The sequence below is a fragment of the Cyprinodon variegatus genome, unplaced genomic scaffold (genome assembly GCF_000732505.1).
Source record: "Cyprinodon variegatus isolate N-32 unplaced genomic scaffold, C_variegatus-1.0 Scaffold587, whole genome shotgun sequence".
Lineage (NCBI taxonomy): Eukaryota > Metazoa > Chordata > Actinopteri > Cyprinodontiformes > Cyprinodontidae > Cyprinodon > Cyprinodon variegatus.
Genome location: NW_015151040.1, coordinates 64,387 through 75,464, shown reverse-complemented (window position 1 = coordinate 75,464; position 11,078 = coordinate 64,387). Strand labels below are relative to the sequence as shown.

General features: G+C 38.3%; 1 protein-coding gene across 3 annotated transcripts in view; it reads right to left on the bottom strand.

The window, feature by feature from the left end:
- Nucleotides 1-2,845: 2,845 nt before the first annotated feature.
- The window catches only part of LOC107095959 (uncharacterized protein C6orf132 homolog), a 37,208-nt gene continuing 28,975 nt past the window's right edge, over nt 2,846-11,078 (bottom strand). For all 3 annotated transcript variants that reach the window (XM_015392357.1, XM_015392358.1, XM_015392359.1), the window contains 2 exons: nt 7,108-7,245; nt 2,846-3,975 (listed from right to left, as the gene is read on the bottom strand). In XM_015392357.1, coding sequence (XP_015247843.1) covers nt 3,436-3,975; nt 7,108-7,245 — 678 coding nt within the window. In that variant the 3' untranslated portion in view covers nt 2,846-3,435. The remainder of the gene's footprint in view (nt 3,976-7,107; nt 7,246-11,078) is intronic.

Genomic DNA, 11,078 nt, shown 5'->3' with positions numbered 1-11,078 from the left:
ATCAGTAGAAAACTTCTTGGAGCCATTTACTAGTTTCTAAAATCGGTCTGTGAAACCTTTCCCAACCTCACTTTTTTTTCTGAGATGTTTTGGTAGATTCTCACAGCTGGTCGGTTCAAAAGTTTACTGTAGCTCAACCAATGACTTTCAGTTTTAATGCATCGCTGTACCAGGCGATTACTTTGCTTGAAATCATTTACTGTCCATGTTTTTTTTTCTCTGTATGTGTTTCACTTAGACAAATTGTGTCTCATTGAAAATGAAGTGAATGTAACGAATCTAATTGTATTGAACAATCTCTTTTTTAAACATGTTCTTTTAATAACCTGCAGGGAAGATATATATTTCTGCTTTTTTTACATGTTACATGGGGGGGGGAAGTATTCCTGGTTTCAGCTGCATGTTTTAAATGGTTATTTCACATATATTTTATGAATTGGAATTGGAGTTGGTGCGCATCTAAGGATAATCCTGAAACGCGTACTGAGACTGGTAACAAAGCTACAGGGAAGCCTAAATATCATACAGCCTTACTTTTCTATTCAGAAGTGGCTCTAATTAGATATAGTTTTTGTGGTTTTGTTTACAAAGCAGGTTTTACACAGGAAGAGAACTAATGGTGCAGCGCTGCCTCCTGCTTTCACTTCCTTCCTAAATATTTGATCTCTGTTTAAAGTTTTCTTTTGGTCGTAGCCCCGCTTAGACCAGCTGGACTAATAAGGACTAATAAGCCTTTTTAATAAACCATATTAAGAAGCCTGTTTTATGCAGGTATCAAGGAAGTCTGTTCCACTGAAAAAATAAAATCTGTGTTGACAATATTCTAATTAAATGTTAAATTCATTTAATAAGGAGATGATTCTGCCTCAAAGTTTAGACTGGATCAGTTACACTCAGACACAAGGCATCACTACAGGGCAGCATGCGTCCCACACTGAGGAAGGTCATCATTGAAGCATAGAAATGATGGGTCCTACCCATGCACAGGGTGGGATGGGTACTGAACCCCACCTAACTTAGCCACACCTCCAAATCCAGCCGCGAAGGTCAAGCCCAGGATCAAGTGCCCCTAGCAATACAACCACCCAGTACAAAGACTCCTGTAGAGCCCCCCGACATGCCTGGTTGGCAGAGGGATCGTTGTAGAAGGGACGGATTACAAATTCCCTAATGAGCGAAACAGACGACCACATCTTACCCCCTCTGTCACTCAGTTACTAAATGCAGCCCTGCCATTTCTGTCTGTGTGCTACTTCCTTTTTAGTTCATTAAAAAGAGGGGAATCATTCCTTTCCGCCTGTTTTGCTAATAATAGTTGCCGCCAAAACAATTAGCAAATCCCCCAGTTTTTCTGACATGCTTATATAACAAGCTCAGCATGGGTGAGATTTCATCCTGAGATCCGACATCTGTTCACAAATCAAACGAGGCATAAATATAGAGAGTAAGATATTGACTGCATATAACCTTTAAACAGAACCTTCCTTCAAAACTCCTGAACTACCACAAGCTTCAGATCTAAAATGAAGCCAGAAATAGAAACAGAAAAGTATGCAAATACTTTTCTTTCTTTTATTTTTAGGCTAAAAATAAAAATCCTCAGGCAGCTTCTAACATCAGAAAAGCTTCTTGCTTATTTCCCTCAACTTTAATGAGCGAAACTATGAGATAAAACTTTTTCTTTTTAAAGTGCCACTTTATTACAAAAGTATAAACTTGACTTGACATTTCATGAATAGTATTCTTGATATAAAACATTACAATCTTTTGCACTTTAGCACTTAAATTACACGCTTTTTCGAATACAAGACCCTGTAGTCTGGATAGCAAACACACAACATTAGCTGCCACATTTAAAACTTAGCAGGGCTTTTTCCAAGAACACAACAGAGCTTCATGGCTTCGATAAAACAACAAACAGAGAGATTAACACGGAATAATTTTTTTTTTTTTTTTACAATGCAGCTGTTTTGTAGTTTTGTGTCACAATATAAGTCATTCCAAAAAACACAACTGAACATAATAGAAAAAGATAGATTTCTTGACACTGATGATATATTTATTATTCTTTTTCTTTTTGTCATGTACATACACGTTGCATCAACATACAGTATCACATTGTTTGTTTTGGGAATATTTGGTTGAGTGACGTTTCTGTTATTGTTCAGGTTTTGGATGTAAACTTAACGGTTTTATCCAAAAAGGGGGCGGTTGATGCTCTTTTGCTATGTCTTTTTTTTTTTCTTTCCTGCGATATATTTTAACACCGATAACAGAGTTTTCCTCAATGGAGTGATGTTGAGACATGACAATTGCTAACACAATTTTCTGATGATCCACAGATGTGACTGAGCAGACAGGGGCGTGTTAAGGAAGGGGCGGTCGGTGGGGGTGGGTGGTCTCCACGTTTAGGACTCGAACAGTTCTCCTGGATTCATTTGAGCTCGTGTGTTTATCGTAGGCACAGCAGAGGATTTAGACGCTCTCCTCGGCTGCACAGATCTCCACTAAGCCAAACACATCCTTCATCAAACCGGCTCCACAGAGTAATAAAGCAACACGGTTAAAAAAAACAGGAAAAAAAAAAAGGTAAACAACTACGGATGAAAATAAAAACATTTATATAGAGAAACCACATACAGAGCTTGTTTTTTTTGTTTTTTTTTATTATTATTTTTTTTAATTTATTTATTTTTTTTTTAGGCATGCATCTCGTAGCAGGCAAAGTGCAGGAACAGGATCAACAAAGTAAAACACCTCATATACAGACAGCAGTGGAGACAGTGTTCAGTCCATGTCGGGTGAAACTTCATGGAGGGAAGTATCAGATTGGCTTTTATTTTGTTTTTTTTTGTTAAGGTGAAATGGTCTTAATTTGTCAAAGCGTTTAGGAGGAATGCAATATGTGTGCAATTATTTTTTTAATTAAAATACTTGGTTATATAATTCTTGATCCCTGAGCTTTCAAGAGTTTTTTTTTATTTATGTTTCATTTAAATTCTATCCTAAATCACATCTGGTCAAATATACAGGGAAGTGCTACTAAAATAATTCCCCAATTAGAGGTCCGGCTCGGACCGAATAAAGGACTATTTTTACCCGCAACAATTGAGGAAGAATTTAGGCTTCTAACTTTATTGTGCTTTGCACAGACGTATCAGTAAAACTGAAGTGCTACTGTTTGCCTACAGATTGCTCTGTGATGGTCTTGTGCTCATTTATTATTTACTACCTTTGGATTCTTTTAAGGTTTGCAGACAGGACTTTGTATTCAGCCCAGGTCATAACAGATCAACATTACCACCCAAGGCCTCTGGAGCCTGTGAAAGGCCTGATGTTATGACTTAAATGTAAACAGTATGTGTGGGTGAGCATGACAGGGACCCAGCAGTCACTCCTCGCGGTGTCGATGGGGGTCACAGTGCAGCCGCTGCCTCAGAGCCCTGTAACATACATCTCCATGCCGTCGTTAAAGGTGAAGATGGTGGTGGTGCTGGATGTGGCGGAGCCCTGCTTCAGGTCACCGATGCTCTCATACAGGTTCTCTCCCGGCAGCAGCAGGGCTTTGGCAGGCAGGTGTTGTAACTTGGGGGTCTGCTGCGTGGGCGGCGGGGGTGGAGGATGCTGCTGCTGCAGGGGCTGCTGGGCTTTCTTCCTCCTTGGTCGAAGGGTGGCACATGTGTTCGGAGGCCTCTCCCTTTTCCATGCGCCTCCACCTTCCAGGTTATCGTACGCTTGATCGCACTCCTCCGTGCCGATGGACTCGTAGCAGTGGTCGTCCAGGGATCCCCCAGCTGCTTTGCCTTCTTGAGGGGCCCATGTCTGAGGTTTGACCACCACACTGAATCCACCGTCTCGATCCCGGTCCCAGTCGCCTCGACCTAAGGTCCGGAAGCCAAGGTTGGCTGGTGGAGACCCTGGCATCGCTCTCTTCTTCTTGCCAGGTTTGCAGACTTTGGAGTACATCTCAGCCACCTGGAAACACAGAAAAAATTTTGAATTTCTTTATTCAGAGACTTAAAAACTTGTTTAGGGATTTTGTCCTTTAAAGATGGACACTTGTTAGGCTAGACTAACCTTAAAACTGTTAATTTTGTTTAAATGATCTCTCTTTACTGCTGACAAAGTCCTCTTTCAAAAAAATTTGTATTTATACAACCCTAATAGCTTTTAATTCTTTTATAAAGATTTTCAGGTCAAAGATCCTCTTAGATTTCAGGTCTTGACTTTAAACCATTCTATCACTTAAATGTTCTTTGATCGAAACATTCCCTCTGAAGCGCCTGTTTCATGAAGACGGTGACATTTTCAGAGTTTTTTTTAGCATTAGTTTTACTTTACAGTTTTTCCTGGCACAGATTAAAATCAATGTTTTCCTGAAATCCTGAGGTGTGATTTCTGCAGCTCCTCCAGAGGTAACATGATTAATGTTATCCCTGCCTGGAGGTAAACATTAGGTAGATAACAATGTCTTTGTAGGTTTTCTGCTCTCCCACTCTCTCTGCTTTCAGAATGAATGATTAAACAGTTACGTGAGGTATGAAAAGGTTAGTTACTGTGTTGATAACCTAACAATTTTTAACCCTGACCTCTTTGTTCATTGCTCTTGCTGAAGATGCTTTCTTTATTGTTCAATGACTAACAATTTTAAACCTTAAAAGAACAGCTAGATTTAAAACGATAAGTACAGAAGAGAAGATGGAAAAGCAACTTAAAATTCAAGTTACAAACTTATACTTAGTTGATCTCAAAACTACAAAATTATTCTCTAGATAACTAGAATCTAGACAATACTTGCTTGATTACAGGTACATTTAAAGAGCGGATATCATAAAATTCTTCGAATATCTGTTGTCAATCATTTCAGAAAGGGAAACAAAAATATTACATAGATTAATTGCAGAATAAGGGACTTCTTTCTTCAAACCTAAACATATTTAATTTAGATGATTATGGCAAACAAATAATAGAAATTACAAATAGTTTCTAAGGCAATCAGCATATTACATAAGATAAACGAGACTGAATGCATCAGCGCAGCGTGGCACAGAGATGATTGCTTGATATTGGTATTTGACAGTAAATAGGTGTCTTTTGCTTGGGGATAATAATGTATTTCCATAAAAGTTCAAAAAATAATAATAATGTAGTGACTAGATTATGAGCTTTTTGCTCTGTGCTTTATTCCTCCCATGAATCTCAGGTACTTTTTGGTATCTCTTCTTATATCATCTAACTAATTATGCAATCAGCAGCAAACGATCATCTCCACACTGTGAAAACTAGAATAACCAATGCCGAAAGAGCAACTTGGAGCAATGAAAAGACATGAAAGCTAACAGGCATGTTGCAGACCAGATCGGAACATCTGACTGAAGAAGACCATCAAATTATTGCTTGATGAAATGCTGCCTGCTAGATGTGTAGAGTTGTTTTTATTCCAGGTCGTGAAGCAAAGTGTGTGGTATATATAGAAGTTTGTTTTTCTTTCTGCATGATAGTACAAATGTTATTCAATCCGTCTACTGAGCAATGAAGTGAAAAGTGCTTCAGGGAGCTAAAATAAAACACTGCACAGATATGACCTTCATTAAAAGTAATCACAAGCTTAGGAAAAGGAGATACATCCTCGCTTTAAATCGTATCACTAGTAGCAACCAAATAAACATTTAATCAAGTAAAGGCAGAAAAGGAAGGACCTCCCTGATTTGTTTTCAGCTTTATTTGAAATACATCGCAGAAACAAAGGTTTTTATACCAACTGTGTTTTCATCAGAGTCTATTACCTTTACAAAAACCTTGAAACAAACTTGATCTATTTTAGTTGCGTTTCTAAGGGCTAAAGGTAAAACTGTTTTTGTATTTGTATTTATAGTATCAGTATTTGTTTTATTAAGATTTATGAAACATATACTTAGAAGTTAGATATTTTAACTGTGATTGTATAACTTTCCATATATTATTATACATAAAAAACTCCTTTCTCAACCTTAGGGCTGAATGGAAGAGGATTAGGGCCACTGAAAAAAAATAGGGAACTTATTTTTAAATATTATATTATATATTTATATTATATATTTAAATATTATATTATATATTATATTAAAAGTCAGAATTCTGACCTTAATCTCAGAATTCTGACTTAAATCTCGGAATGTTGGATCTTAATGCAGATGGGCACCATGTAGGAAGAGATGTGGGAGCACTCAGCTTCACTGATAGAGTGAGTTGTTTGGGAGGGGCAGTGACACATTGGTGGAAAATGACGGAATTAGGCAACTTTTTACATGCCCGAGGGGTCCTCGGTGATGCTATTTCATTAATGGAAAAGCAGAAGGTGATTAAAACGAGAGCTAGTTTAATTTCTAAAACAGACATGGCTACAGCTTGATGCTAACATGTTTCTTAGCTGTCAAAATTCAGTCAGAATTCTGAGATTAAAGTCAGAATTCTGAGGAAAAAAGTCATATTTTCTCATATTATACTGAAATGAAATAAAAAAAAGTTAACTTTTTTTTCAGTGGACCAACTCCAGGACCAACTCCAGCTTATACAACAGTAAACCAGTTGAACGAACAAAGTCAACTTTAGTAAATTACATATTTCAGTAAATTAGCTGTTTATATTTCACCTGTTTATCTTAACATGTAACAAGATTCAAAATTGCTATCAATAGATTGATTAAAAAGATAAAATTTGTTCTACCAGCCCACCCCCCTCCCCCAGATCTAAATATGTTGGAAAACATGTATTTAGGTTCGGACTCAGTGTCACTTTCCATCCACGCTTAAAGACATGCAAAAAAAAAAAAAAAGACATGCACCTCCAGACTTACACATTTCATTGCAACAGAAAGTGTTCTTACAAGATATTGGAAACTCCAAACTCTGCATGCACTTATTCTACTTCAAAATTTGACAATACTTTGATGTGGCCATTCGTTTTAGGGGACAAACCAGTTTTTCTGGTGGGAAAATATCTGGAAAAGGTTGAGGGGAATGAATACTTTCTTTTTGATGAATGCAAATAAACTAAGATTTAAATATTTATATTGTATTCTGGGCATGACAGACTGTTTTAATCCCATTATAAGTCTTCATCACTCACCACTGCTGCAGATGGTTGTAAATTCTCCATTGTATGAGCTCCCAGTGGACCCAGAGCTTTATTCTGGAGCATCAGCATGTCATCCTCCTCTGGAGGCTTCCAGATGTACTGCTCTCCGTTTCCCATAAACATCACTTCCTGTTAACAAAGCATTTAATCATACTTTAGGACAAAGTTTCTCGCATGTTAAGGAATGTGGCTGCAGAGATGGGAGGACCTCTTTGACTGTAAAAAGTGCAATTTGAAACGGGCTCATGGATGACAAATTAACCCTTCTTAAGAATAGGTACATTGCTGGAGTCGTGTTAAATGGATTTCATAGAGCGCTGAAGAGATTTTCCCTAAAAGGTGGAGCCTGTGAAGAAGCAGGTGCCTCTATTGTAGATGACTCTATTTCACTGAGTTGCATCATCCACAAGAAAATCCGTGGCAAACAGACCTTTGATCAGACTGCGTTCTCATGTAAGCCTGTGAACTGTGCGTGTAAATGAACCCTGGTCACAGCAGATAGCGTAACCTTCCTGACCTCAAATGGGGCAACAAATGGTGTCATCTGGAGGGGAGCAAAGAGTCAGACAACCTGCAGTCCAGCTGCTGCAAACATATGGAGGAGGTGACACAGTTGAAGGCAGAAACATCCCAACAATCAGTAAAAACCTTATGACCAATAAACAAGCTCCTTGCCTGGACTTCAAAGAGATTTTTACAGAAGTGCCAGCGCATCCGAACAGCCGAGGGCCAAGGGAAACTATCACTGGCAGAATTACAGCCCTGCAGGTCCTCCACAGAATTTAGAGAAAAATCTGATTGATGCTCTTCAAACTCCAAAGAAAAAAAAAAACGTTTCTCACACAAAATTAAAAGAGGTGATCTTTCATTTTTAACCTTGTTTTGTTTTCTGCACCCCCGTTAAAATGTCTTTTAACCATAGGAAATTAAAAAATTTATATGTGTTGCAAACCTTCTCTACATTTCAACCTCCCTTAAAAAACAAAAAAATTTGTTAGGAAGGTAAAAAGGCAAAAAAATAACCACATGCACTCCATAAAAGTATTGGATAAATGTGCATATCCTTATTATATTGCTGTAAAGCCCATTTCAATTTACTTTCAGAGCTTACACCTATTAATTACAGTGAATTTATTAACACTTAATTTGTGCTCCTTGAGTTTTGCTTGCTTGCATCATATGGCTATAGCCAGACATAAACTGATTGAGGACTTAGCAAGTAATTATGGTTTCCTACCTGTGATTCATATTCTTCTAGAATATAGGGTTTCATGAAGGAATCAGTTTCCTCTGAAGAAAACTAACAAATCTGACTAAAATATGTTAAACCTTGTGGAAGAATGGTCAAATGAAGCCATTTTCTGATTCAATGTTCAAGACCAAAATAAAACCATACCCACAGTGAGATATGGTGGTGGCAGCATCATACTCTGGGTTTATTTTAAAATGATTAAAAGTTGTAAAACGCTGAAGTGTTTGCAGGAAAGTTAGAGATGCTGCACACATAAAACTGGGCCAATAAAGAGCTGCTTCTACCGGTGTGCTGATGAAGGTTCTCAGTCATCCAGGTCAAAGTCATTCCGTAAAAATTCAAAAAATATCCACTGGACTTGGTTTCCAAGATTTGAAGACGTTTCGCCACCTCTCCAGGAAGCTTTCTCAATTCAAACCGAGTGTTTAGGATGGTGTAAACTTTATAGTAAGAAGGTTATCACAACGGATTTATTAAATGCTTGTTTTCATTTAATTTGTGCAGCACTGTTAAAATGTTTTGCGTTTTTCTCATTTACAGATCCCCCTGAAACATGGTAATCTCTCAGATCCTTGTTGGAAGTTGCCTTTCAGGTCAAGCAGCAGTTTCCATTTATTATGATGCTTGCAGATGTGGCTCTGATCTGTGGGGAAAGTAGGAAGCTGGGAGTCAAAAACCTGGAGAGGCAGGTATGTTAATCAGATAAGCCAAAAAAAGAAGAGTTTGTTTCCAAGTTTGAAGATGTTTTGCTTCCCATCCAGGAAGATTTTCAATTCAAAATGTCAGGAATAGTGTTGATTTTATACAGCAACCCATCAAAACCTTGTTTTTGTTTTAAAAAATGCAAATAGAAACGGATTCCGAAGGGGTCCACCACTTTGGAATGGGGGTCGTTTGGCTTATTTTGTTAGCCTGGAATAACTATGACCTGAATGACTGAGAATCTTCACCAGCTTAATCAGGTAAGGTGCTTGGAGCTAAAAACATAAAGAAAAAGGCAAAGAAAAAGAGGGGTAAAGAGCGGGGAACGGTGAGATGGACAAAAGTCAGATTAATTTGGCACTAGGAGTAAATTTGCTTTTGCTTTTTAGTGCACTTAAATGTTTAAGATAAATCATCATCTACTGAAACCAAACAAATATAAGATGAGTAATAAATACAAAATCTAATTTCCTGTTGTTGATTTGACTTATGAAGAACTAAAGAACCTTTCAAATCTTCCTACGTTTTCGTATTATTGCCTGCGAGATAAATTCTTGCAGGAGGATGCACGTGTATTTGCTGCCATCACATATGTCAAAATGTACAATTCCTTTTTCAAGAGAACAGTAAGAGTGTTTAAAACATCAGCTATTGCGGTTTGTCATGGTCACTAGAAAAAAACAACACATCAAAATCCATCTGCCTGACAAATTAAAGTAAAAAAAAAGAAGCGGCTGGTGATTCAGATGGTTTAAATGGTGTGAAGTGTGCGTGGTGGCAAGACAGCATGAAGCAAATGCCTACAGTGGAGAATGGTGGTTGTAATATCTGAACCATGAATGAACCAGGGCTGAACCATGTGCTCAGACCAGGATACTGTCCCTTTAGGAAACTGGGCCAGAAGGCAATATTCCAGCACAACAATGCCCGAAATAAAACACCAACCAGATGAACACTGCCTTACTAGTCCGTGAGGCAGACACCCTGTCTACTTTTAAGGCTAGGCTTAAAACTGTCCTTTTTGATAAAGCTTATAGTTAGAGTGGCTCAGGTTATCCTGAGCTATCTCTATAGTTATGCTGCTATAGGCTTTGACTTTTGGAGGACATAGGGACCCCTATTTCATCATTCTGCTTCATTCTCTCTCTATTCTTCTATTCTGCAGAATCTGTTAGTTCAATCTCTAACCTTCTGCTCTCTCTGCTTTTCCTCAGAGTAGCTTTGCCTCGTTTCTTACTGTTTGGCTGTGACGCCATCCTGGAAAGAAACATCAGCTGTGCTGCTTCCATCAACACCCTTGTTTATAGATGCTGGAGATCGGCCTGTTTTCCAGTGTGGTCCTGTTTCTCTGACTGTGACTAGCTGGATGTGCTCTCTTCGTCCTCTGGCATGGGAGCTGGCTTGGAGCTCGTCTGCCTGGCTGTGTGTTTCCTGGACGGGGCCGCCTTTTACAGCTTCTTTTTGTGTCTCTGCTTCTGTCTCCTTGAACCCCAGTCGGCTTCAGCAGATGGCCGCTCACACTGAGCCTGGTTCTGCTGGAGTTTTCTTCCTGTTAAAAGAGAGTTTTTCCTCTCCACTGTCTCTACAAGCATGCTTAGTGTGGGGGATTGTATTTGAGTCAATGAGTCAATGCAATAAACTGGTTTTCCTTAGATAGAAAACTTTATATCAATTTGACTGTATGATCTGGTTGAACCGTAAAGAGATGACATGTGTTGTGAATTTGGCGCTATATAAATAAACTGAATTGAATTGAATTAAATTACTAACGTAACTGAAAGTAAAGGTGCTAAGCAAGTCTTTAAACATTAACACTAGGAGTGTGATGTCTCTAACACCCACCAATCCTACGAGTTTCATCTTGAGGGAGGAAAGATTATTCTAGTGGGAAACAAAGCTTTAATAAACGCCATGTTCATAGTTACAGCAACTTTTCCATGAAGAAATATACATAAAAATATAAAGGCTGGGTTTACTTTTGTGAGGTACGTTTGGTAACTTTTGTATT